The sequence below is a fragment of the Microcaecilia unicolor genome, chromosome 11 (assembly GCF_901765095.1).
Source record: "Microcaecilia unicolor chromosome 11, aMicUni1.1, whole genome shotgun sequence".
Classification (NCBI taxonomy): domain Eukaryota; kingdom Metazoa; phylum Chordata; class Amphibia; order Gymnophiona; family Siphonopidae; genus Microcaecilia; species Microcaecilia unicolor.
Window position 1 is genome coordinate 197,179,562 of NC_044041.1, and position 27,573 is coordinate 197,207,134.

Sequence of the window (27,573 nt, forward strand, 5' to 3'; positions counted from 1 at the left end):
TAATATTTCTACATAATCAAGAGCATAGGAGCCAACTTTTCAAAATTATTGGGGGTGCTAGGCCTAATGAAAATAACCCCTCCCTGAAAACATATAAGGAATGTTTTCAATATTGGGGGTGCTCAAGCACCCACAACATCCACAGAGTCGGCTCCTATGAGGACTTGGCTGAATTAACCTGGCACCCACTATTATTTGCTCCTGAAAAGTGGGTGCCTAGCGCCATCTTGTGACAAGCAGAGAAACAGCACATTGTTACCACCATCAAGTAGATTACGGGACACTGTGCTTCAGTAACCTAGTTGAAAAGGGGCCATTATCATGGGCGTGGAATAGATGGTTCATGGGCGTTTCTAAAATCTATAGCATACACCCGGTCTGTGCTTAATTTAGGCATTGGGATTTACCAAGTTTCACTTTGTGTAACTGCCAGTGACTACATTTAGTCGCATGGATGAGCACTTGGGGTATTCTATAATCCAGGTGGAAATTTAGGTTTATTCTATAAAGTATGCCTAAATTCAGGTGTACTTTATAGAATACGCCTAGGTGTATTTTTTGACACAGATTTTTCAGGCGCCATATACAGAATCTAGCCGCATGTGTTTAAATGCGGAGTAGGAGTGAAGGAGTAGCCTAGTGGTTAGTGCAGCAGACTCTGATCCTGGGGAACTGGGTTCGATTCCCACTGCAGCTCCTTGTGACTCTGGGCAAATCACTTAACCCTCCATTGCCCCTGGTACAAAATAAGTACCTGAATATATGTAAACCGCTTTGAATGTAGTTGCAAAAACCTCAGAAAGGCAGTGCATATCAAGTCCCATTTCCCTTTCCTTAGTTGAGATTCTACATGGAATGTTGCTACTATTGGAGATTCTTTATGGAATGTTGCTACTATTCAAGATTCTACATGGAATGTTGCTAGTGGAGGAGTAGCCTAATGGTTAGTGAGGCAGACCCTGATCCTGGAGAACCGGGTTCAATTCCCACTGCAGCTCCTTGTGACTCTGGGCAAGTCACTTAACCCTCCATTGCCGCTTTGAATGCAGTTGCAAAAACTTCAGAAAGGCAGTATATCAAGTCCCATTTCCCTTTCCTTAGTTGAGATTCTAGAAGGAATGTTGCTACTATTGAGATTCTGTTGCTACTATTTGGGATTCTACATGGATTGTTGCTACTATTGGAGATTCTAGAAGGAATGTTGCTACTATTGAGATTCTGTTGCTACTATTGGAGATTCTACATGGAATGTACAAGCCTACCCTTGCAGATCAGCAACGCAGCCACGCAGGCTTCTTATTCAAGTACTTATTTTGTACCAGGGGCAATGGAGGGTTAAGTGACTTGCCCAGAGTCACAAGGAGCTGCAGTGGGAATTGAACCCGGTTCTCCAGGATCAGGGTCTGCCTCACTAACCATTAGGCTACTCCTCCACTAGCAACATTCCATGTAGAATCTTGAATAGTAGCAACATTCCATACCTGAATATACTATGTAAACCGCTTTGAATGTAGTTGGAAAAAACCTCAGAAAGGCAGTTCCCTTCCCTTCCCCTTAAGTGATTACAATAATGGCATATTTGTGGATTGATACATATGTAAATGGCAAAAATGCACCTAAGCGCATATCGTATACGTATCGTAAGTTGGTCATATTCAACAGATAGACATACACATGAGCAGAGCATGGCAGCTCTCAAAGGGGCCCTTTTACTAAAGCTTGATGTGTGCTAATGGAATTAGTGCATGCCATGAAACGGGCTTCTTAGCATTTAGGGCTAGATTCTATATATCGCGCCTCGATTTCCTCGCGGAAATAAAATACGCTTTAATTTAGGTGTGTGTTACAGAATACACGGAATGCTGCTCCATGCAACTAAATTTGCAGGTAGTCAATTACGCCAACTAAAACCTAGTGTAAATCCCGACGCTTAAATTGGGCACGGAGCGGGTGTATTCTACAACATCACGCATAGATTTTAGAAACGCCCATGACCCATCCATTCTACTCCTATAACTATGCCCACTTTTCAAATATGTGACTTAGAATTTACTTGCACCACATTACAGAGTATGCTTAGCGAGTTGTGTGTATAAATCTTAATTAATGCCAATTAGTGCTGATAATTGCTTTGTTCATGTCCACTTAACAGCGCTGATTAGCTAGTTAAACAATTAAGTTATGCACATTGTTATAGAATGCGCTTCGATTTCCACGTGAAAATTAAGATGCCATATAGAGAATCCCGGGGCCAGCGGTTGCTAATTCTGTTCGCATGTGCTAACCTTGAGTAAAGGACCCCTTAATGCACATAAAGGTCCTTTTACTCAGCTGCGGCAAAAGTTGACCTTCGCCTGCCCTTGGATGGGTTTTTCCTACGTGCTAAGGCCATTTTTACCGCAGCAGTGAAATGGCCGATGTTCTGGTTTTGTGGATGTTTATGTTTATTTAAAAACTTAATATCTCGCTTCCCTTTTTGAGATCAAAGAGAATCACAATATAAAAACCCATATAAAAAAAATGAGTAGTACAGTCCACTATTAGCAGAACACACGTCTTCTAATAGTTAAAACCAGGGGCGTAGCCAGACTTCGGCAGGAGGGGGGGGTCCAGAGCCTGCGGTGAGGGGGCACATTTTAGCCCCCCCCCCCGGTGCCACCGACCCCCCCCCCGGCGCCGCCACCACCAACAACAACTTTGACCCCCCCCCGCCGTCAACCCTCTCGACCCCCCCCTCCTGCTGCCAACCCTCCCCCGCCGCCACCGTCGGCTACCTTTGCTGGCAGGGGACTCCAATCCCCGCCAGCCGAGGTCCTCTTCTTCCGGCGCAAGGCTTCGTTCTGTTTCTGTGAGTCTGACGTCAGACTCAGAAGAAACCAAACGCAGGAAGAAGACCGGCTGGCGGGGGTTGGGGGGGGTCCCCCGCCAGCAAAGGTACAGACGGCGATGGCGGGTTGGCGGGGGGAGGGGGGTTGAGAAGGGAGTCAGCAGGGGGGTCCAGGGCCAAATTTATGGGGCCCATGCCCCCGTGGCCCCATAGCAGCTACGCCCCTGGAATAAAGACGGGGCAGTGAAAGAAGATGTAGAATGAAAGATCCTGGGGAGGGACTTCAGTCAGATGGCTACTGTTAGGTATGCAGATAACCAGCAATTATATGGTTAATAGCCACTAGCCTCCCTTAAGTAAAGAATCTGCTTGTCAGTTCTACCCTGGTACCAAGCCATCCCACATCTACAAATGTTTTACTGTTCTCAGCCGGGAGACTTGCTGGCCCTGGAACTGACAGCAGACCCTGCCATTAGAGAGCTGCCAAGATACCCAGTTCCAGGCAGGAGATATTCGGCCACTCCTGGTTTTGAACTTCCTTCCTTACAGCAGTGTGGGGATTTGTAGTGCCTGATCCTGCCCATTGAAATCAGTGTTGCAGGTCCCATAATGCACCTGGATAGAATGGTCCAAAATCCAGGACTGCTCCAAAATCTCCAGCCTGGAACTGCCATTAGCAGGTAATGACCAGAAAAAAAGCCCTGGGACCTCAATTTACAGAGAGCCCCAAAACTGCCTGAAGCTGAAGAAGGAATGGGGGCTACATCCACGTTTCTGATAGTGCGTGAACTAGCTCCAGATTCACCCAACTGGGCTGATCCAATCCACGTTTTACTCAGTGGCATGCTGGGACATGTAGTTCAGAAGTCCAAACTGGATTCCCTTTTGAAAAGCAAGCCTACAAGCTCCTTCATGCTGTGGGGTAAAACCTGGACTGGATCAACCCTGTAGGGCAAATCTCCTAACAAGATTGTGAGCACTAGGGACAGAGAAAGTTCCTGCCTATTATAAATGTAAACAGCTTTGGTTGTAACCAGAGAAAGGTTATATCATATCCATGGTCCTTTACCTTACTTTCCTCCTTATTTTAATCCAGCCCTGAGAATACACTAATTAAATGATATTAAATTCACACGTAACAGCAAGCACAAACAAGTCTAATACAAACAATAAACAAAAACAACATAATTTCTTTAGGGGTTTTTTTTCCAGATAGACAAGGTGGCTATTCGTAAACTACCAGCAATGAAGTACCTGTAAACCAGTGCTTCCCAAACCTGGTCCAGGAGGCACCTCAGCCAGTCAGGTTTTCAGGATACCCACCATGATTATTCATGAGAGAGATTTGCATGCACTGCCTCCACTGCACGGCAAAGCTATCTCATAAATATTTATTGTGGATATACTGAAAACCTGACTGGCCGAGGTGCCTCCTGGACCAGTTTTGGGAAGCACTGCTCTAAACTAAAAGCTGAACTATACGGTCACTCCCACCAGGCTTGCTTAACTGCTCCCGGCTCTAGCCTCACCCAAGAGGAGGAACCAAGACTGGAGCAGGAAAGTCTGTGCTTAGTTGGTAGGGATGCAGCAGGAAGGAGGGAGCAGGCCAGCGGAACTTCCCAAAATCTCTTGGCCCTGCTCTTCCCCATTTATCTCAAGTGTGGGGTTTTTGGCAGGTCCTAAGAAGAACTGAGAAGGCAGGGGGTAAGTCTGAATTTATTCACCTGGGGTTAGAGACAATTTGCAGTTTCACTGGGGAAAGAGGTGAGAGCGAAGTGATACAGGACACTTGTGGGGCTGGAAGAATGCAAACAGGAAACCTAAGCTTTTATTTTTAGCTGGATACAAAACTGACATATTAGCTGCTTTTCTGGAGTGGAAAAGCTTTTTATATTATGGAAGAGAGAGAGAAGTTTGTTTTATGGTCAGACTCTTCCATCTCATAACAAGTTCAAGTACGAGAACCAGGGAAAAAATCAAAGAGTTTTTGAAAAGTAAGAGGGAGCCACAATAAAGACGATTTGAACGCTGGACAGTACTCTGTGTATTTAAGGGGTCCTTTTACTAAGGTGCACTGAAAAATGGCTTCTGGTAGTGTAGGCGCAGGTTTTGGGCACGCGCCGATCCATTTTTCAGCACGCCTGTAAAAAAAGGCCTTTTTAAAAAAAATTTCCGACAATGGATGTGCGGCAAAATCAAAATTGCCACGTGTCCATTTTGGAACCTTACTGCCAGCCATTGACCTAGCGGTAAAGTCTCACGCGGTAACCAGGCGGTAATGACCTACGCGCGTCAAATGCCACTTGGCGCGCATCCAATACGCGTGTCCGAAAATAAAAATTACTTTTCAGTCGAGCATATCGGACACACGCCAAAAATGAAATTACCGCAAGAGCCACGCGGTAGCCGGGCGGGTTGGCCATTAACCGGTATTAAGATGGTCATGTAGGAAGATAGTTTAACACTTTGATTAAAAGCAAATCCTACATCAGGACTCATTGTCTGAATCTGTCCAAATTCTGGCCCAGATGTTCAAAACCTGAGGCGACGCTAGGAACAATTAGCGTCGGAACTGCGCACATGTACAACACCCGCACGTGCGCTGAAGATCAGCTCAAATTGTACTTAAAGACATTGAACTGATTCAAATGTGCTGATTATATATTCACTCCAAAGCTCAGAAGACGGCGCAGAAACTAGCGCTGACCTTAAAGCCAAAATACACCACCAGGTTGGGGATGGTGGCAAGTTTTTATGAGGAGAGGTTTTTTCCCTGCATTTTTCACATTAAATTATCAGTTTTTGGATTGTTTTGAAGGAGAAAAAAGTCTGTGTAGCCTGTAGCGCTGATAGCGAGCAAAAAAATATGTCTGCAAGTCTGAGCAAAGCCGGAGGTGAGAGTGGGCAATTGGCTCCTGCCTCGGGGGGCTTATATTTCATAGCGCAGGGGAGAGGTGCCGATGTGCTCTTGCAGTTCCTGTTGTGCCTGGCACATGTGCAGAGCTCCTGGACGCATTCATCAGTCGCGTTCCTCCCCCCTTGCTTTCGCTTTACTAGTATGCATTGGGGAGCTAATTTTCAGCGCTGTTCTTGCGCTATGGGATGTGCCAGTAGTGATCCTTGGTTGGCTGCTACCCAGGGCGGATCGCCACAGCGCAAACCCCCCCACCAGGTGCAGCAGCGTCTGCTCCCCCCCCCCCTCCAGTGCATTCTTCCCTGCTGGGAGCAGCCGCGTGTCTTTCAGTTCCGCTGGTTCCCTGCTCCCTCTGTTTCCAGGGCAGAGGGAGCAGGGAACCAGCGAAGCCAACAGCCGCGCGGCTGCTTTCCACACCCCTCCGCGGTGTACACCTGGGGCGGACCGCCCCACTCTCGGTACGCCACTGGGATGTGCGCTCTTCTGTCTAGCGCCAGAGTTTCGACTATCGAGCCCTCTGTGTTAAAAGTTCAGTAACCATGTCAAATTAGTGTATAACTTTTAAATCTGTTTCTTTTATTTACCTTCTTTCAGGTGCTTAAGGGCCTCTTTTACAAAGCCGAGCTGCCGATTCTCGGTGCGGCAAATGAGAAGTCCATTCAATTTCTATGGGCTTCCTCTCATTTGCCAGGGGAATCGCTAACGTGGCTTTGTAAAGGAAACCCTAAGGGGCCCTTTTAGAAAGGTGCGTAGGGGCCTATTTGTGCCAAATCGGCATTACCGCCCATCTACTGCGTGATAATTCTGAATTTGGTAAGTGCCGAAAACATATGGAAGAAAATATTTTATATTTTCTACTGTGGAGTGCCTACACGATGGTAAATGGCGCATGAGACCTTACCACTAAATCAATGAGTGGTGGTAAGGTCTCAGGCCGAAAACGGATGCATGCTGGTTTTCATTTTGCCGCATGTCCATTTTCCGGCCCATTAAAATAATCCCTTTTTTCCAGACACGGTACAATTAGAATTAGAAAAGGTGCAGACATGGTACAATTAGAATTAGAAAAGGTTCAAACAAGAGCGACCAAAATGACAAAAGGGATGGAACTGCTCCCATACGAGGAAAGGCTAAAGTGATTAGGGCTCTTCAGCTTGGAAAAAAGACAGCTGAGGGGGGATATGATTGAGGTCTACAAAATCCTGAGTGGTGTAGAACAGGTAGAAGTGAATTGCTTTTCACTCTTTCAAAAAGTACAAAGACCAGAAGACACTCAATGAAATTACATGGAAATACTTTAAAAAAAATACAGAGGAAATATTTTTTCACTCAAAGAATAGGTAAACTCTGGAACTTGTTACTGGAGGATGTGGTAACAGCGCTTAGCGTATCTGGGTTTTAAAACAGTTTGGGATTGGTAGCATTGAATGTTGCAAGATTCTGGGATTCCAGAATCTTGCCATTCTACTACTACTTATCATTTCTATAGCGCTACTGGACGTACGCAGCACTTCACACTTCAACATGGAAAGACAGTCCATGGATAGAGCTTACAATCTAATTATGACAGACAGACAGGACAAGTAAGGGATAAGGGTTAGGGTTGGGGATTGGGGTTCTACATGGAATGTTGCAACTCTTTGAGATTCTGCATGGAATCTTGTTACTCTTTAGGATTCCAGAATCTTACTATTCTTTAGGGTTCTACATGGAATGTTGCCATGATCTGAGTTTCTGCCAGGCACTTGTGATCTAGCTTGGCCACTTTTGGAAACAGGATACCGGGCTAGATGGACCATTGGTCTGACCCAGTATGGCTATTCTTATGTTCTTATGTAACCTGTGCAACTTTGTACACTTAAGCTTGAAAATATGTAAGCCGCATTGAACCTGCTATGAGTGGGAAAGCGCGGGGTACAAATGTAAGAAAAATAAAAAAAAATAAATGTGCACGCACAAGATTATGAATGAGGGGGTAATTGTGATAACATGTTATTATTTCGCGTGTCCTATTTTATGTAGCAAGATCTCGTTACTAGTAATGCCCATTAACAACATTAGGGGGTGCTAGTGCGGTTGTGCACATTAGAACTCCAGCTGTTAGTTCAGTCTCCGAATGGACTCGGGTATGGACAAAGTTCAAGAAACTAGGGACAAGTTTATAAATCCATTTAATTACAGATTCTGATTTTTGAGAGTGGTTCTATCTAACGTTTCTTCCTCTTCTGGGCATATAGGAAAGTCCCTGACTTTTTATTTCAATTTTTTTCAGGGGTGGGTTGGGGTACTGGAGAAGGAGGAAGCACTTATGGCTAGGATCAGATAATCGTAGCCATGGTATTGTGTTGGCAGTAGGACCCAGTATTGAGCAAACTCTCTTACTGTGTCCAGGGACGGGTAATTTCCATTGGGTTGAGTACCACCAATCATTTTGAAAAGTTGGCTCCTATGGTTGACATGATATTAATTCCCAAACTTTGTCCCAAAATACTATCTAAAGAACATATTTTTGCAACGTTTGTGAGGTTGTGTAGGACTTTTGCATGAATTATTCTAGCCCATTTTATGATTTACAAAGAAATAACATTATACTGAAGGACTGTAGGTGATTGATCCATGTATCCCAGTGGCGTAGCCACAGGTGGGCCTGAGTGGGCCTGGGCCCACCCACTTAGGGCTCAGGCCCACCCAACAGTAGCAGACATTTAGCAGTAGCTGGTGGGGATCCCAAGCTCTGCCAGCTGAAGACGTCCCCCCTGATGGTAACAAAAACGTTACTCTCCACAATACTGGCACCTGTGCATGCTCAGTTTTCAGCGTATGTGCGCTGCAGACTGCCAAGGTGGAAAGAAGCGTTTTTCCGCCAGCTGTTTTGGTGGTGGTGGTGGTGGGGAGAACACTTGGTGCCCACCCAATTCTTGCCTAGGCCCACCCAAAATCTGCTGTCTGGCTACGCCCCTGATGTATCCAGTATCCATTATGAATTGTAAGTCACATTGAGCCTGCAAAGAGGTGGGATAATGTGGGATACAAATGCAATAAATAATAATAATTGATAAAGGTACATCATTCATAGAAGAAAGTGTTTATGAATAACTTGAAAGACTAAACCCCCCCAGATATTCAACTCAGATATTCAATGCTGGGCCATTTCTGGTGGCCAACATTGAAACATAAGAATAGCCATACTGGGTCAGACTAATGGTTCATATAGCCCAGTATCCTGTTTCCAACAGCGGCCAATTCAGGTCACAAGTATCTGGCAGAAACCGAAATAGAAGCAACATTCCATATAGAATCCCAGACAATAGCAAGATTCTGGAATCCCAAACAGTAGCAAGATTCCATGTAGAATCTCAAATAATAGCATGATTCTGGAATGTTATAGAGTAACAACATTCCATGCTACCAATCTCAGTACAAGCAATAACAGACTATGGACTTTTCCTCCAAGAACTTGTCCAAACCTTTTAAAACCCAGATACACTAACCACTATTACCACATCCTCTGCAATGAGTTCCATAGTTTAACTATTCATTGAGGTCCCCTTTTACAAAAGCCCATATCCTATATGTTCCTCTGGGTGTCTCTAGCGTTTAGCAAATGCGAATGATTAGCGTGTACTAAAAACGCTGGCACGCCTGTGTAAAAGACCCCCTGAATGATCAAATATTTCCTCTAAAGGTATTTCCACGTAATTCCCTCCAGGGAAAAACTACTCTGGTCAAACCTTGAAGTGCAAGCCATGAGACCCCAACCCTCCCCCCACCCATCTACCACCTAATATTTGACTTTAACAACATTAATTCAGGGTTAAATACACTCAGGGCTTTTTTTTTTTGAGGGGGTACTTGGGGGCACTGAGTACCGGCATCTTTTCCATTGTCTGCTAAAATTGACCCATGGACCCCCAAGTTTTAATGAAAGAGCTCAGGCTCTGCACACCAATTCAGCCTTGTCATAGATTCTGTGACTGGCTGCAGGGGGCCTGGCTATTGTGGGGTGGGTCCCTCAGTGATCACCCCACCTCTGAAGGATGGCCTGGCATTTGAGTACGGGCACTTTTTTCGCTAGAAAAAATTCACTGGATGCTCTTTTTGGTTTCCAGTTGGTGTTTTATAAAGCATGTCTAGTCTATCTTGCTGGGAGTCTCTTCATATTCAAAGATTTTAATAAATAAATTAGCCCTGAGGCTTTAAAGTCCTGGGGGAAGAGACAAATGAGTGTCTTGTTCAGAGCTGGGTGCACAGATGTTATATAATCCTTCTTCCTTCCCTAATTGGCTTAGCAGGGTGGGGCCACACTGGGCAATGTGGATGACATTTGACCTATTCTGGTGGCATGAAAATAGCACCTGCATGCCATATTTAGAACTCGGCATGCCTCTCCCAGTGTAGTTGTGGCTGCTGGTGAGGAACAGCGGGAGAATGGGTGGAGTTGCTCTTTGCTGATTGGAAAAGGCAAGAACCTTCTGGAAATTGTTGAGTAAAATGGGAGTGACTCTGGGCAGAGGCTAGGGATGGAAACCACATTTACCACAGTCCTCCATTCTTTCTTGCTGGCTGGTGCTTGTCTTGTGCTGCTGACGTTTTTGGGGCCAGTCTGTTGAGCAGTACAGACACGACAAGGCCAATGTGCTTAGCTTCAGCTGAGCTACATTTTCATTTACCCACATTTAATCTGAGGCTATTTGTGTGACTCTCGGTGTCTGTTTCTCTTCAGCCTGCTGCACCACTACTGAGTCATCAGGAACTTGGTAATGGTCAACGGTTTGCATAGGCAGCGGAATTGGTGGGGGCCATAGTTCAATCGATATTTTAGACCCAACAAACTCTATAAAATAATGAGTGGAGTTGAACGGGTAGATGTGAAGCGTCTGTTCACGCATTCCAAAAATACTAGGACTAGGGGGCATGCGATGAAGCTACAATGTAGTAAATTTAAAAGGAATCAGAGAAAATTTATCTTCACTCAACGTGTAATTAAACTCTGGAATTCGTTGCCAGAGAATGTGGTAAAGGCGGTTAGCATAGCGGAGTTTAAAAAAATGTCTGGATGGCTTCCTAAAGGAAAAGTCCATAGACCATTATTAAATTGGACGTGGGGAAAAATCCACTATTTCTGGGATAAGCAGTAGAAAATGTTTTGTACTTTTTTGGAATTTTGCCGGATATTTGCGACCTGGATTGGTCACTGTTGGAAACAGGATGCTGGGCTTGATGGACCTTTGGTCTTTCCCAGTATGGCAATACTTATGTAATACATGCGTCTACATCAACACAGGCCACTTTTCGGTACACCTTAGTTAAAGGGACCCCTTACTCATGTATATCGTTTATATATTTATCAACATACTTTCTGTGTAAAATATTAATGTTAAGACCATCCTTCCCATATTTTTGTGTCTATTTAACTTTACTGAAGAGTGAGCGGAAGTACCAACAGTTAACACCCCTCCTAGTTGAGTGAACACGTCTTAATTTTACCGTTTCAACCACTAGAAATAAAGGCAGCACTAAAAGAAGCTGCCGGATAGGAAGCTAACAAAATCTTTCCCAAGAGGCCTCGGTGGTTTTGCTACATTCCCACAAAGTTGCTCATTCAAGCACCAAACAAGAGTTACTTTGTAACAGCCATAATCGTTTCTGTTTTTCTTACCAGCTCTACCCAGTTCCGTCTTTGGGTTCAGTTCAAAAGCTTCTTTTTTATGGAATGCCTCTGGGATTTCTTCCCCTTTACTGTAAGCATCTGGGAACAGGAAAATTACCCACTGAACCTGAATGTCATTTGCCTTGAGCTGCCACTGTAAAGGAGTGAGGTTAATCTAAAAATAAATACATACATACATACATAAATAACTTTTCTCCAGGCTGGTACGGTGCAGGCTTTCTGCTGGCACTGAAGCTGAGGGCAGCAGCCTGGCAGTACTTTTCTGTACAGTGAGTGGTAAACCCACTTTGGGCTTAGTAAAAGCAGCCCTTATTTTCTGTCAGTAACTTTGCATTATGCCAAATGGGTGCAGTTAAAGATTATTATTATTTGTTACATTTGTTATTATTATTAGTTAACATTTGTTACATTTGTATTTGTTACATTTGTATCCCACATTTTCCCACCTTTTGCAGGCTCAATGTGGCTTATATATAACCGTTAGCCGATTACGGTTTGAACAAATACATAGTATGAATGAATGCAAAGTGATATTGAGGTATAATGAGATATATGTATGGTAGGAAACAGTTGGGGGGAACTTAGAGAGGGAAGGGGGGAAGAAGAGTCAGGTAATGTCCGTTGCAGTCTTTGGTTATGTTGTGTCGCAAGTGACCGGTATTTTTATGTTGGCTCTTCTGAACAGGTCTGTCTTTAGTGGTTTCCGAAAATTTAGGTGGTCGAGCGTAGTTTTTACTGCTTTTGGCAATGCGTTCCATAGTTGTGCGCTTAGGTAGGAAAAGCTGGTTGCGTAGGTGGATTTGAATTTGAGTCCTTTGCTGCTTGGGTAGTGGAGGTTTAGGTATGATCGTGCAGATCAAAATACAATTCTCTTAAATCTTGCACATAAAGAGCACAATTATAATATTCTATTACGTATTGTGTAGTCATTGCAAGTAGTCTACCATGCCATACTTTGTATTGTTACTTGAATATTTTTGCTGCTGTAATTGCCTATTGCTCATGTTTGATTTATTCTTACTGTACACCGCCTTGAGTGAATTCCTTCAAAAAGGCAATAAATAAATCCTAATAAATAAATAAAATAAACCACATAAAAGTCTCAAAGAGCTCGAGACAAAACAAATGTCTTCAGGAGCTAAAAACTCTTCATCATTGGCTCAAAAAAATCCTCCTTAAAAAAATATGCAGCAGCATACATTTTATCTCTCTTTTAAAAAATTTTTTGAGTAGATGTGGTAGCCATGTTGGTCCACTTTTAAAGGTAATCAATAGAAACAGAATAAAATAAAACATAGAAAAGAAAATAAGATACCTTTTTTTATTGGACTAACAATACATTTTTTTTTATTAGTTTTCGAAGATGGCCCTTCGTCAGATCAGAAATAAGTAACGGCATATATAAATGAAACATCAAAGTATTTCAGTGAGTCTGAAAGGATGAGGGAGGGGTGGGTTAGGTGAGAGACAGGGAGGGCTGAGAGGATAAAGGACAGGGAGATATGCATGGTGATCAGAGGGTGGCAAAGCACTGGAATTTCATGGTTTATAACCGGCTACAAAACCTGTCTGGTGGGTGTCAAAATATTTAATCATTTTTGCAATCTTCGAGGAGAAGTCATGCACTCCTCAACCGCTGCACAGTTGAAATTCCACAGCCGACAATGGCCAGTTCTTCAGGGCACATGGATTACATCAAACATAGTGCAGTGCTCCGTATTTCATGGCTGACAGGCAGTGAGGGCTGACATTAGACAATACATGGGGACAGGGACCCACAGTACCCGCGGGGATGGAGATGGGGACAGAGCTTGCGGGGGAAGGGGCGGGGACAGAACCCACGGGGCGGGGATGGAGATGGGGAAGGGGCGGGGACAGAACCCACGGGGCAGGGATGGGGACAGAGCCCACGGGCACAAACTTTGTCCCCGTGTCGTGAGGGCTATACTTGAACAATGACTGTGCTGTGGTTCTGTGATGCACAGAAATATCCATTGGGAGGTCGGTCTGGTGTCGGCCTCCACGGTTTCATTTGCGCCTCTGAGGTGCAATGCTAGTGTTCAGCACCCTTAAAACTTCCTGATTCTGTCTGATAACCTGTATTTGTTTTACAAGAAACGAACCCTTTCATCTCTTGCCAGGCAGGTCATAGTCTTCCAGCACGGCAGCCACGCCATGGAGGAGGAAAGAATGAACAGAGGTTCTGATGAGAAGGAAGAAGATGAGGATGTCCCTGAGGAAGAAAGACCAAGCCAAGCCTGTGCTTGGTGTGACAAGGTCCACAGGTCCATCTCCAAGTGGATGCTTCCTGAAGATGCCCGAGATACTTATCTGGAAAGAGCTAATTGCATTCCTCCCCCCATCTTCATCATTTCTATCAGCATAGCTGAGGTACAGCGAAGGTTCTGCTTCTCGGAGCCCCTCCCCCCCCCCCCCACTTCCCTGTTTCTCCCATTGCTGAGGGTCCGTCTGAGTCATGTAACATAACATTGAAAACACTGACAACATTCATTGTTTTTAATTTGAAATAACAGAAAATGCGAAGGACCATGGGATGTATCAAGAAGAAATAAAGAATAAATACAACTGTATTTAAAAGCTTTATTAAAATATCAAACGTATAAACAGCGAGTGACCGTACTCACTCGCAAATGCGCAGTAGACACTTCCCTCTTTGCCACGCCCCCGCTTCAATACGTGATGATGGGGGCGGGACAGAGAGGGAAGTCTCTACTGGCATGCTGCAGACGTCGGAACCGCTCCCCCTCCCCCCTCCCCCGGAGTCGCCGCCGCCCCTCCATCTGGCCCGAGCACTGTGAACTTACATCAGCACGCAGCAGCAGGCACATCAGCAAAACTGCCGTCGGGCTTCCTTCTCTGCCTTTGTCCCGCCCTCGCCGACGTTACGTCACACGAGGGCGGGACACAGGCAGAGAAGGAAGCCCGCCCCGACGGCAGCTGTGCTGATGTGCCTGCTGCTGCGTGCTGATGTAAGTTCACAGTGCTGCTCGGGCCAGGTGGAGGGGCGGCGGCAGCGACTCCGGGGGGGGGGGCTCGGAACCCCCCCATTCCAAAAGTAGCCCATTTTCACGGGCTCAACAGCTAGTGAATCTCATAAAAGACCCATCGTGGCCAAGTTTCAGTTGGTTACATGAGGGGGAGGGGGTAAAGCTCAGTTTTATCCATGGAAAAGGCATTGAAAATTACCCACTAAGTTCTTATTTCATGCACAGTGTTTGTTTAAAAACCGTGATATTGGCTTCTTAGTCATTTCCACTGGCTCATTGAGTTTATTGATTTGTCTCTCTCACGCTCTATCATTATAGCTTGCTGTATTTATCTACTATGCTGTCTGGATGCCACAGAAGCAGTGGATTACTCTGGACGAGGGGGTCTGGAACAGCCCTTTTACTTACCGACCGGATAAGAGAGAGGAAGCATGGAGGTTCATCTCATACATGTTGGTTCATGCGGGGTAAGCGTATGGATTGGCCGGAAGGAACATTTTGCCTATGGATCATTTCCCTAGGCATCTGCATTTGAGGAAATGAGCTTGATGGTCTGCTTTTGTGAGTATGATCAGTGGCGTTCCTTGGTCGGCTGCCACCCGGGGCGGATCGCTGCTGCGCACCCCCTGTTGGGTGCAGCATCGTCCGTCCCAGTAGCGTAGCCAGAGTTTAATTTTTAGATGGACCTGGAGGTGGACTGGGTGGGCATGGGCCTCGCATTTCCTCTCCACCCGCTACCCCCCACCCGCCCGCCGCCGCTACCGCATTTCCTCTCCATCCGCAACCCCCCCCCCCCCCCCCCGCGACAGCCCACTGCACATGGTCAGTTCTGGTCATTTTTACTGACCTGAAGCGCCGTTCTCCCTCCAGCACTGGCGATTCCCATAGCCAGCCTTCTGCCAGTGCGCGTCTTCGGAGCCTCTTCTCAGGTGCGTCCCGCCTATTCTGCAGCTTCCTGTTTTCCGCAAACGTGGGACGCAGGAAGTTGCAGAGTAGGCGGGACGTGCCTGAGAAGAGGCCCTGACGACGCGCGCTGGCAGAAGGCTGGCTATGGGAATCGCCGGTGCTGGAGGGAGAATGGCGCTTCAGAGCAGTGAAAGTGAGCAGACCACTCAGACGGGGAAAGCGGGCAGAAGAGGCTGGGTGGGCCTGGAGCAAAAGTGGCTGGGCCTGGGTCCGTCCTGGCCCACCTGTGGCTACGCCCCTGGTCCGTCCGTCCCCCCCCCCCAGGTGCAGCACGACACCCTCCCTCGGGTACAGCGTGTCCTCCCCCAGTGCAACACCGTCCCCCCCCCCCCCCCGCGCATCACCTCCAAGCCCTCCCCCGGGTGCATTCTTCTTACCTGCTGGGGTGCTGAGAGCAGCCGCGTGGCTGTTGGCTCCACCGGTTCCCTGCTCCCTCTGCCCCGGAACAGGAAGTAACAGCACAGGGAGCAGGGAACCGGCGGAGCCGACAGCCACTTGGATGCTCCCTGCACCTTGCAGCGTGCATCTAGGATCGACCGTCCCCACCGCCCTCGGCACACCATTGAGTATGATTTGATTTGAATGGGTGTCTAAAAATCCACATGGAGCAAATTGCTTATGTATGTGAATGCCTACAAATTAATATACATACAATCGATTTGAATAAAAATGTTCTTGCAGTCATGCAGTACATCTACAAATCACAGATATGTGTGGGTCGATATTCAGCCCATGGCAGTCATCACTTTTTAAAATGCTGACTTCCGTGGGCATAATTAGCCCTGGATATCCAGTGCCAGGTCATGCCGGGGCAGCAGTGTTGCTGGAGCTTAAGTGGCTCCAGGCAGATATGCAGCAGTTGCAAAAACACGAGAAAAGCACAGGAAATTTGCTAAAACATTGGTTAAACCAAAGACTAACTGAATTTCTTTGGCCAATCACATCTTTGTTTCTATTTCAGTTCATCTGTCTGTTGCTTCTCGTGTTATTTGTATGTTCTTTATTGTAAACCAGGAGAGTGGTCTAGAAGAATTATATTAAATAAATTGCATTACATTTTCAATTTATATGTCATCCAGGGTGGCGCCCAACTTTGTTGGCCAGTGGGAGTTATGGTGGCAGGTCTATAAATGGGTGCCACAAGGGGGCGCACTTAGGTCCAAATTCTATGTATGGCATCTCAAAAATCGGTACCGAAAAACCATGCTTCTATAAAACCGTGATTCTATAAAATGTGCATAAAGTTCGGCTTAGTTTATAGAATATGCTTAGTGGCTGTTCTTGCACCTTAACTTTAGGCCACCTAAAACCAGGCCTAACTACCTGCTCCTAAGTTAGGCGCAGATAAGGTGTATTCTATATCAATGGGCATACTTTTTAGAGATACCAAGTCCACGCCCGTGGCCATGTCCACTTTTTTGGAGCAGGATTGACTGACTATCACTCCTGCCTCAAGTCCACCGGACCACAAGAGATACTGATGGTAGGCAAACCTTAAAAGGTGAAGAAGGGCGACTTGATCTGGGGTGGGGAAATAACTGTAGGGGGTAGGGGGCTTGATCAGGTGGTGGGGGGAATGGCACTGAGCCTTCAATCTCCAGCCTGGCATCAGGCCACAACTTCGAGGCCAATGCTCTTGGCACACTAAAATAACCCCATTATTTTCATAAGAGGCATTTTATCTCTTTGTGGAATACACACAGACATTTACCCAGTGTGTTGTGTTTTTTTTTTTTTTTTTTAGCAAAAAAGGTGCTGTGCTCAACTGCTAGGCCACCTTTCAGGAGTGGGGTGATCACTGAGGGACCCACCCCCATAATAGCCAGACCCCCCTGTAAGCAGACACAGAATCTATGACAAGGCAGAATTGGTGTGTAGAACCTGAGATCTTTCATTAAAACTTGGGGACCATGGGTCAATTTTAGCAGACACTGGAAAAGGTGGCATTACTCAGTACCCCCAAGTACCCCCTCGAAAAAAGCCCTGCATTTACACCTTCTTTGGAGGGAGTGCTTGTTTGTTACAAGTCACAATCACGGCCACCCATAGACCGGAGAATGGATAGTCGCAAGTCTCTGTACAATTCTGGGAATTCACTTGAGGTGCTGCACAAACCCAGATTTGAGCTGCTACCTAAAGCCAGATTATTACATGTGGCAGAACCATTCTTTCTGGGCCGGACACTTACCTTGTTTTTAATTACTCACTGTTAATACTTTTTTTTTTTGCTGCAGAATGGTCTTCAGTGAAGGCTTTAGTTGAAAAAGAAGCAGTATATTCTCCATAGTTGTACATCTCTTTCAGCAGGACAGGTACTGGCGTGCTCCCTGCGACTGTGAAGACTCCTAATTTCTGGGGGTGTGCTTTAATTCCTGGGGGGGGGGGTCTGCTCTCTTACAGAGTTCAGCACATACTGGGAAACCTGTTCCTGCAGCTCCTGCTGGGCATCCCCTTGGAGCTGGTTCATAAGGGCCATCGGATTGGGCTGGTGTACCTTGCAGGGGTCATCGGAGGTTTGTATGCTTTTTCTTTCCAGTACCTTTTGCCTAACAGGAGCTCTTGACCTGGACTTCCAAGCAATTTATCAGTGAAGCGGGCAAGGATATCCTTATCTGCCCATCTGAGCCTTTAGAAAGCGATCTGCAGACACTTGTTTCTGAACGGTTAATGTTATTTTACAAATGGGGGAGGATACTAGATTTATTTCTCACCTTTTCCAGATTAGAGATCGAGGCAGGGGTGTGCTGGTAAATTTTTAACAACAGGCTCTTTCTCCGGACCTAGCCAGCTCTGCAGTTGGAAGGGCCAGGGGTGGCCGGGGGGGGGAGGGGGGGAGCAACACTTGCCTCTCTCTCCTCCCTCCCTTCATGCCAGCACGCTAGGCATACCTTTGCTGGCAGCCAATAAATGGACTGCCACCACTCCCAATGTCTTGCTCTGAGCAGCATGCTGGAACTTCTCACACATGCTTGAGAAGTCCCAGCCTGCTGCTCAGAGCTGGAAACAAGGAGCAGGGAGCAGCAGTAGTCTATTTACTTGGCTGGCAGGGCTCAGCATCCCCCAGCAAAGTAAAAGAGAATTCAGCAGGGGGCCCAAGCCCACATTTTGGGAGCCAGTTGTTAAAGTAGCCATGGAGGGCCCTACTTTAATAACCGGCTCCCAAAATTCTTAAAAACTTAACAACCGGCTCTTGCGAGCCTGTGAGAGCCTGCTCCAGCACACCACTGGATCGAGGTAAATTACATACAGATTCACAAGTTATTCTCCCGCACAAGCAGATTTATCATCTGAGGGGGCCTTTTACTATGGTGCGCCAAAAAATGGGCTATGCTAGTGTAGGCGCGTGTTTTGGGCACGCGCAGATCCATTTTTCAGTGCGCCTGTAAAAAAAGGCTTTTTATTTATTTATTTAATTTATTTATTTGTTGCATTTGTATCCCACATTTTCCCACCAATTTGCAGGCTCAATGTGGCTTACATTATGCTGTAATGGCGATCGCCATTTCCGGATAGAGAAATACAAGTGGTATTGCATTAAGGTGCATAAATGGTAAAGTGAATTATTGAATAAGTTAAGACAATCAACTATAGAAAGTTCATTTCCGGTATGCGAAATAAAGTGGTAGTGCGTGTTGCGTAACTTTCATTAGTAGCAGCGTAAACATTTTTGCCGAAAATGGACGAGCGGCAAAATAGAAATTGGCGCGCGCGTCCATTTTGGGTCTGAGACCTTACCGCCAGCCATTGACCTAGCAGTAAGGTCTCTCGCATTAACCGTGCGGCAATTGTCCATGCACGTGGAACGACGATCACCTCCCAGTTTCTGCCGCGCACCAGAAAATTAAAAAAAAGTATTTTCCGGCGTGCGCAGCGGACACGTGTCAAAAATTAAATGGCCGCAAGGGCCACGTGGTAGCCGGGCAGTAACTCCAAATTGACGCATGTTGGGCGTGCATAAGCGCCTACGCGGCTTAGCAAAAGCACCCCTTAGTTTGTACCCGAGGCGGTAGAATAGTAAAGCAACTTGCAAAATGTCACAAAGAGCAGTGGCAGGAGAAGCTGGGTTTGAATTCTGGCTCACAATTTGCTTCTCTAACCACTAAGCTACTCAATAAAATAGACCTCTGCCTTTGCTGCCTGGTGGACCAACCCTCAGGGAGTGAGTAATCAGGGCTTATAACATGTGATCCCTGGTTATGCTTCCTGTCAAAGTGTTTACATTCTACTAAAGAGAACTGAAGCATTTGAATACTGTTATCAGTGTTTGAAGGAGCTCTTAGTAGTTACTGAGATGTAAAGATATTTGAGCGTATTTGTTTGTGAGCTCACTGGACGGTTGTGTTTTTATAAATACAGTTTCTAGTCCTTTCTGTGCTCCATTTTATTGCCTTCGGTTTCATCCTGCTTTCTTTTAGCCTGGGTTTGGTAAAGAACACCCTCTTGGATCTGAGTACACACCCTACGAGTACGATGTACCTGTGGCGTTCGCTGTAATAATCAGAGAAATGGTACACACATTTTTTGCCATGCATTGGTACACCCTGGACAAGAACTCGCACAAATTTCTGTAGATAAAGTAGTGTTTAATCTGATTATTTGCCTCTTTTATATGACAGTAACAAAGGGAGCACAGTGTAGCAAGGAAGAAATGCTAGAAACTGGGCAGAGTATCTTCTGTGTACAGAGTATCAGTAAGTCAGCCTGTACAATACTACTACTACTATTAAACATTTCTATAGCGCTACTAGACTTACGCAGCGCTGTACAAATGAACATGAAAAGACAGTCCCTGCTCAACAGAGCTTACAATCTAAATTGGACAGACGAACAGACAGCTAGGGGTGGGGGAATTGCAGTGGTAGGGGTGATAAGTGAGGGTGTTGAGTAAGAGAGTCATGGTTAGGAGTCGAAAGCAGTAGCTGCTTTCGACTCCTCCTGTACAATCTATCCATGGCATCTCCACGAGAGCCCCTTCTCTTGCCACGAGCTTTCAATGTCCACAGAATTCCAGTCTGATGTGGAAGTTGGCATCATCCAATGCCCCACCCCCATATACTGTGCTGTGGGTTCAGTAGCAGAGAAGAGCACCCCCTATTAATGCCGTTATATCGCTCCATGGTGCGACCGCACCTGGAGTATTGTGTTCAGTTCTGGTCGCCTCATCTCAAAAAAGATATAAAGGAATTGGAGAAGGTGCAGAGAAGGGTGACGAAAATGATAAAAGGGATGGGACGACTACCTTACGAGGAGAGGTTAAGATGGCTAGGACTCTTTAGCCTGGAGAAAAGGCGACTGAGGGGTGATATGATAGAGGTCTACAAAATAATGAGTGGGGTAGAGCGGACAGATGTGAAGCATTTGTTTACACTTTCTAACAATAATAGAACCAGGGGACACAAGATGAAATTAGAATGTGGTAGGTTTAAAACAAATTGGAGAAAGTTTTTCTTTACTCAGCGCGAGGTTAGACTCTGGAACTCATTGCCGGAGAAGGTAGTGACGGCAGCTGGCCTTGCTGAGTTTAAAGGGGGTCTGGACAGATTCCTGAAGGAAAAGTCAATTGATCGTTATTAAATTTTGGGAGTTTGCCAGGTTCTTGGGGTCTGGATTGACCGCTGTTGTAGACGGAGTGCTGGGCTTGATGAACCTTTGGTCTTTTCCCAGCGTGGCAGTGCTTATGTACTTATGCATTATTTCCTACAAACACCCAGTGCTGCTTTGGAGTTTTCTTATCCAAAGATGAGCCCGACTTAATCCTGCCCATTATTTGAGATCTTTTAAAATCAGAGCCCTCCACGGTTGCAGATGAGTATTACTTCCTGGAAGCAGCGGTCACAGGAAAATCTAGCCCAGCTTATTGCAGAATCTTTTTTTTGGTTACATTTGTACCCCGAGCTTTCCCACTCAAGGCAGGCTCAATGTGGCTTACGTATTGTATACAGGTACTTATTTGTGCCTGGGGCAATGGAGGGTTAAGTGACTTGCCCAGAGTCACAAGGAGCTGCAGTGGGAATCAAACCCAGTTCCCCAGGACCAAAGTCCACCACGCTAACCACTAGGCCAAGTCCACTCACAGTTTGGTGCATTTTATGGCGGTGAGCTGATCAGTGTGGTTTGACAGTGGTGATCAGAAATGTTTGTAAAGTAAAGCTTGATCTGACACTTTAATGGTGCCAATGAATTATAATAATAATAATATTTGACAACTTCCTCAGGCTTTAATGTTCTTTATTCACAGGTTCTTTGGCCAGTTCCATCTTTGATCCCCATCTGGGTCTTGTGGGTGCTTCAGGAGGGGTCTACGCCCTAATGGGAGGGTACTTTATGAATGTCATTGTGGTAAGGAGACCCCTGAGGGAGCTTTTCTAATTCTGCATTGTCTGAAAGCTGTGATGTGGCCCAGCGCTTGGTGTATCTTCATGCTGGTTCCCTTAGATCTACAAAGTTCTCCTGTTTTCCATGCAAATCAGGACACACGAGGACTAGAAGACTCAGTATTATGGATATTTATTTTATATATTAAAAAAAATGTATATACCACCTTCCTGAAAATCAACCAAGGTGGCTTACAATATGGATAATCAATGTATTTAATAACTTGTATTGCATGTTTTATGTTTCTTGAGATGGAGGTCTCAGGATTGTTTATTTAATATGTTTTCCCCCCTCTTGTCTTCAAGAATTTTAAGGAAATGGTGCCCTTGTTTGGAGTCTTTCGATTGCTTTTCATTGTTCTCATAGGTGAGTTCACCAAGGTTCAGGTCTAGATTTGAATAAAAATTCACCTTGTGGTTTGGAAATACTCTCTTTGGAAAATCATCTTCACTTATGCACTGGGTGTCTCATGAATCTGCTGTTCCGCCAATCCACCCCCCTCTCCTCCAACCTGAAAGACATGAAGGACAACTTCCAAACTCTCTCTTGTAAGGGCAATGTGGGCATGAGTGCACGACACGATGGGTATGACTTAGATCCCGTCTAGAATGCATTGTACTAGATGAATGCCCTTGCATGACAGTGGGTCACACTTCTAAAAAAAAGTTTAGCTGTCATGTCAGTAAAGATTTTCTGTGCATGCTAAAATAGTAGAATTTAGTGCGTAGCCCAGGATGTCCCAAATGCATGCTACCAATCACCCTCATGAGCGCATGTACTGTTTTAGAATGCATGTCAATACAAAAAATATTGGTACCTGCCTTAAAAATCCCCCATGTGAAAGGAGTGGTTAGAGGAAATATCATCCTACCCAACCTTCACCCATCAAGAGAACTCCTCCCCCCCCCCCCCCCCCCCCCGCACCATCTTCAGTCTTCCTGGCTCATCATAAACCCTCCTCAGCACCAACATAGACCCCCGTACCCTCTTTTAAGGTGCTTGATGGTGCTGAAGAGGGTTCCAGGTGTATGCATGCTGTTCTGACATCAGCATTCTGAAGGCTCTGGAGAAGCCTGGCTACTGGGAGGTTACCTTCAAAGGAGAGTATAGGTGCTGTATGGTGGTGTTGCGTACTGTTTCTCGATATGGGGTTTAATTGTAGGCAAATTCACACTAAGCTTATTGTCAACATCAAGAAATCTTTATCCATCCTATAGCATACAGCTAGAATGTTTCCTCTTACGGGTTGTCAGACAAAACAATCTGATATTCAAATTCTGGTGTCACTTCAGTAACGACAACACAAAATTCCTCCACTATCAGATCCTGCAAAGTCAGACAAAGCCATGCAAATACGCTACTCGGAAACTATGTAGCAATCGGAACCTGTGGACAGCAGACCCACATCACCTCTAATTGAGGCTGGAGGCAGCAGTTATTGCTGGGGGTAGTGGGGAAGCAGAAATGGGGGCAGTTTTAGGGTTTTCAACTGCCTGATTCTCTGGATCTCTTCTCTTCCCAGCTTACGCGGTATAGACTTGCTCCTATCTTTTGGTAACACTCTGGCTGAAAATTTTTTATTACATTTGTACCCCGCGCTTTCCCACTCATGGCAGGCTCAATGCGGCTTACATGGGGCAATGGAGGGTTAAGTGACTTGCCCAGAGTCACAAGGAGCTGCCTGTGCCTGAAGTGGGAATCAAACTCAGTTCCTCAGGACCAAAGTCCACCACCCTAACCACTAGGCCACTCCTCCACTGTTGCTACTATTTGAGATTCTGCATGGAATGTTGCTATTCCACTAGCAACATTCCATGTAGAAGTCGGCCCTTGTAGATCACCAATGTGGCCGCGCAGGCTTCTGCTTCTGTGAACGTGCAGGACATCAGACTCACAGAAACAGAAGCCTGCACAGCCTTCTACATGGAATGTTGCTAGTGGAATAGCAACATTCCATGTAGAATCTCCAATAGTATCTATTTTATTTTTGTTACATTTGTACCCTGCGCTTTCCCACTCATGGCAGGCTCAATGCGGCTTACATGGGGCAATGGAGGGTTAAGTGACTTGCCCAGAGTCACAAGGAGCTGCCTGTGCCTGAAGTGGGAATCAAACTCAGTTCCTCAGTTCCCCAAGACCAAAGTCCACCACCCTAACCACTAGGCCACTCCTCCACTCCATCACTGTTCTAGAGAATTAACACCTATTTGTACAATGCTGCTGAAAATCCACAGATGAGAAGCTGGTTGGGCACTGCCAGATAACAGATGCTGTGATCAGGATAACAGCCGAATATCAGGGCGAAGATATTTAGCAGTATCTACAAGAACCTACAATTTTGCTGGCTATTGACTTCTCCATGTCTCTCCTTTCTTCTAGTTGGAACAGACATGGGGTTTGCTCTGTACAGAAGATTTATAGCACAAACCACTGGGCCAGCAGTAAGTTTATAGCTGTGATATGCTGAGAAAGTTGATTCTGAGGATATCATTTGGAGCTGTTGGGTTCGCACGGTGTGGGTTGTCTTTATCAGGGCTGTGGAGTTGGCACACCAAACCTTCGACTCCGACTCCTACTGGTATTAAGTTTTACATTTTTTTTTGTCCTGTATCTAAAGTACCGGCAACTATAACTTTAGATCCAGGACAAAGAGATATGTATATATATAAGCATAAAATGATAAATTTACCATATATTATAATGTTTTTTTTATTTTGAAGCTGGAGTTGGAGCCGGTACATTGTTACAGACTCCGACTCTGCAGCCCTCGTCTTTATCGACTGTTTTTAAGCACTTTGAAGAAGCTGAAAATTGAAATATAGGTAATTTTATTGTCCTAGTTGTGATACTTAAAAAAAACATTAACTTTGAACCATCACTTTTATTTTTCCTTGCTAGAAAAAAATCCAAAGTTTTTACCTTGGTAAAAGCATGCTTACCCATGAAAGCTGCCTTTCACTCTGTGAATGCGGCTAAGAGTGCATACACTGAATGATTGCATGCATACTTTGTGTTTCTCTCTAGGTCAGGGGTTCTCAACCCTGTCCTCGGGACACATCTAGCCAGTCAGGTTTTTAGGATATCCACAATGAGAGATACATCTGCAAGCACTACTTCATCCTATGCAAATGTATCTCATGCATATTCATTACGGGTATCCTGACAACCTGACTGGCTAGGTGTGTCTATGATTTTAAAAATGAAAGAAAATGAATCAACAGAATAAGCATAAGCGGTGGCAGGGTGGGCATAGGAAAGTCATGCGGGGAATCTGGCATGCTCAGTTTCATGTGTGTATTTTGATATCTGCTTCAGTGCAGGTGCTGCTGGCCCAAATCTTTTTAAAATGGAAATGCTAGGTTTGAAAATTCCCTTTGAAAATTAGCCTGCAGGGTTGTGGGTTCAAAGTATATCCATAGGCCTGCAATCTCCCCGCTGTATTTTGTTTTATATGTACACCGCGCTTTCCCACTCATGCCAGGCTCAACGTGGCTTAGGTACTTATTTGTACCTGGGGCAATGGAGGGTTAAGTGACTTGCCCAGAGTCACAAGGAGCTGTAGTGGGAATTGAACTCAGTTCCCCAGGACCAAAGTCCACCACCCTAACCACTAGGCCACTCCTCCACTTGTTGCTACTATTTGAGATTCTACTTGGAATGTTGCTATTCCACTAGCAACATTCCATGTAGAAGTCGGCCCTTGCAGATCACCAATGTGGCCGCGCAGGCTTCTGCTTCTGTGAGTCTGACGTCCTGCACATATGTGCAGGACGTCAGACTCACAGACACAGAAGCTTGCGCAGCCTTCTACATGGAATGTTGCTAGCAACATTCCATGTAGAATCTCCAATAATAGCAACATTCCATGTAGAATCTCCAATAGTATCTATTTTATTTTTGTTACATTTGTACCCTGCGCTTTCCCACTCATGGCAGGCTCAATGCGGCTTACATGGGGCAATGGAGGTTTAAGTGACTTGCCCAGAGTCACAAGGAGCTGCCTGTGCCTGAAGTGGGAATCGAACTCAGTTCCTCTGTTCCCCAGGACCAAAGTCCGCCACCCTAACCACTAGGCCACTCCTCCACTGTTGCTACTATTTGAGATTCTACTTGGAATGTTGCTATTCCACTAGCAACATTCCATGTAGAAGTCGGCCCTTGCAGATCACCAATGTGGCTGCGCAGGACGTCAGACTCACAGAAACAGAAGCCTGCGCAGCCTTCTACATGGAATGTTGCTAGTGGAATAGCAACATTCCACGTAGAATCTCCAATAGTATCTATCTTATTTTTGTTACATTTGTACCCCGCGCTTTCCCACTCATGGCAGGCTCAATGCGGCTTACATGGGGCAATGGAGGGTTAAGTGACTTGCCCAGAGTCATAAGGAGCTGCCTGTGCCTGCAGTGGGAATCGAACCCAGTTCCCCAGGACCAAAGTCCACCACTCTAACCACTAGGCCACTCCTGCTTAAGTAACCCAATGGCTTTGGGGAGATAAAGGCCTCTAGGCTCACCCTTTTTCCTCTGCCATGACTCTACTGGCCCTCTTGTCATCACAACCCCAAGCATGCTTGAATACTGTCATTGGTGTGGTTCCTGCCACCATGTCTGCTGCTGGTAGCTGTATCCAGGTAACCACCTCCACCAACACTCTGAGTAAACCAGTGGTGACCAGAATGAAGTGCCTGGCATTCGATCAGTCATAGGTACTTGCAGTTCCTGCTATTGCAAAATTTAGTCTGGTTTACTGTTTTATCATCTCACATACTTTGTATAACAACCTTTCTTTTCCTGAAGGTCTCCTTTGTGGCCCACATTGCTGGTGGTCTGGCTGGAATGACCATTGGTTATGTGGTCTTCAGCAGCTTTGACAAAAACTTGATCAAAGACCCCCGGTTCTGGATCTGTATTGCAGCTTACTTCGTCTGTGTGCTCTTTGCCATATTCTTCAACATCTTCCTCTCACCTGCTTCATGAGCTGATTCCGAGATGGGAAGAGACCTAAAGAAGCACAGCAGGCTGGAGAAGAGACTAACGCTGACAAAGAGACCTTGAAAAACTTATATAGGGCTACAAGGATTGTCCTCATGATTTCCACCTTCTAAATTATTACTACTACTACTACTTAGCATTTCTATAGCGCTGCCAGGGTTACGCAGCGCTGTACAAGTTTAAACATGGGGAAGGACAGTCCCTGCTCAAGAGAGCTTACAATCTAAAGGTAACAAGTTATGTAGTCAGTATAGGTATCATGAATGGGGAAGGTGGTTAGGCGCCAAAAACAAGGGAGAAGAGATTACCCTAACCCCCAACCAAAACAAATGTAGATGTTGGGTTTTTCTTTAGGAACCACAACCCCTTACAATGGTACTGCATATGACTGTATTCTGTGGCTCAGTTGTGACTCCAGAACTTTTTCTGTGCTTTGACTGCTGTTTTGTGGAGACCCCTGGACTTCCTGGGAAATTTTTTTGGCACTTCTGGCCTTAAGAGCTTCTGGTGCTCTCGTGTTATATGGTTTTGACGGAACCCTTTAGTAAGTCTGGAGCTTAAGTTCTTGAATCTCTGCAGTTTGCAATATATTTTATTGGACCAACCAAATGGAAGATGAGGAATGGATCTTTGAGGTCTCTCGGACTCCACTTTTCTCTAAGACTAATAAGGCTAATTATAGCAACAGTGTTGTAAGTATTACAGACTAGTCATGAACAGTGCATGGGCTGTTTGCAATAAAAAAAGACCAAAAATGTTTTTCACTGTTGAATATTCACCTGCGGAGGGTACATTGCGCGGTTATGGACCACTATTCA

The 27,573-nt window shown here is 45.5% G+C and overlaps 1 protein-coding gene across 2 annotated transcripts; it reads left to right on the forward strand.

Annotated features, from left to right (window-relative positions):
* The first annotated feature begins 4,376 nt into the window (after positions 1–4,376).
* Positions 4,377–26,871, forward strand: RHBDL2 (rhomboid like 2). 2 transcript variants are annotated; one of them, XM_030219072.1, is made up of 8 exons: positions 4,377–4,531; positions 13,554–13,803; positions 14,739–14,887; positions 17,787–17,899; positions 21,625–21,725; positions 22,067–22,127; positions 24,141–24,202; positions 26,561–26,871. In XM_030219072.1, exons 2-8 carry the CDS (start codon positions 13,588–13,590, stop codon positions 26,738–26,740), a joined length of 882 nt encoding a protein of 293 aa, XP_030074932.1. In that variant the 5' UTR covers positions 4,377–4,531; positions 13,554–13,587; the 3' UTR covers positions 26,741–26,871. The 2 variants fall into 2 exon arrangements, with proteins under 2 accessions (XP_030074932.1, XP_030074934.1); XM_030219074.1 differs by having other exon boundaries at positions 13,558–13,803.
* Positions 26,872–27,573: the final 702 nt, after the last annotated feature.

What these genes read in the sequence shown, in the direction of transcription:
- RHBDL2 (XM_030219072.1), top strand. Translation starts at nt 13,588, where the DNA reads ATGGAGGAGGAAAGAATGAACAGAGGTTCTGATGAGAAGGAAGAAGAT. An exon ending in ACTTTATGAATGTCATTGTG is followed by an intron (nt 21,726 to 22,066) that starts GTAAGGAGACCC and finishes CTTGTCTTCAAG; the next exon opens with AATTTTAAGGAAATGGTGCC. An exon ending in GCTTTTCATTGTTCTCATAG is followed by an intron (nt 22,128 to 24,140) that starts GTGAGTTCACCA and finishes CCTTTCTTCTAG; the next exon opens with TTGGAACAGACATGGGGTTT.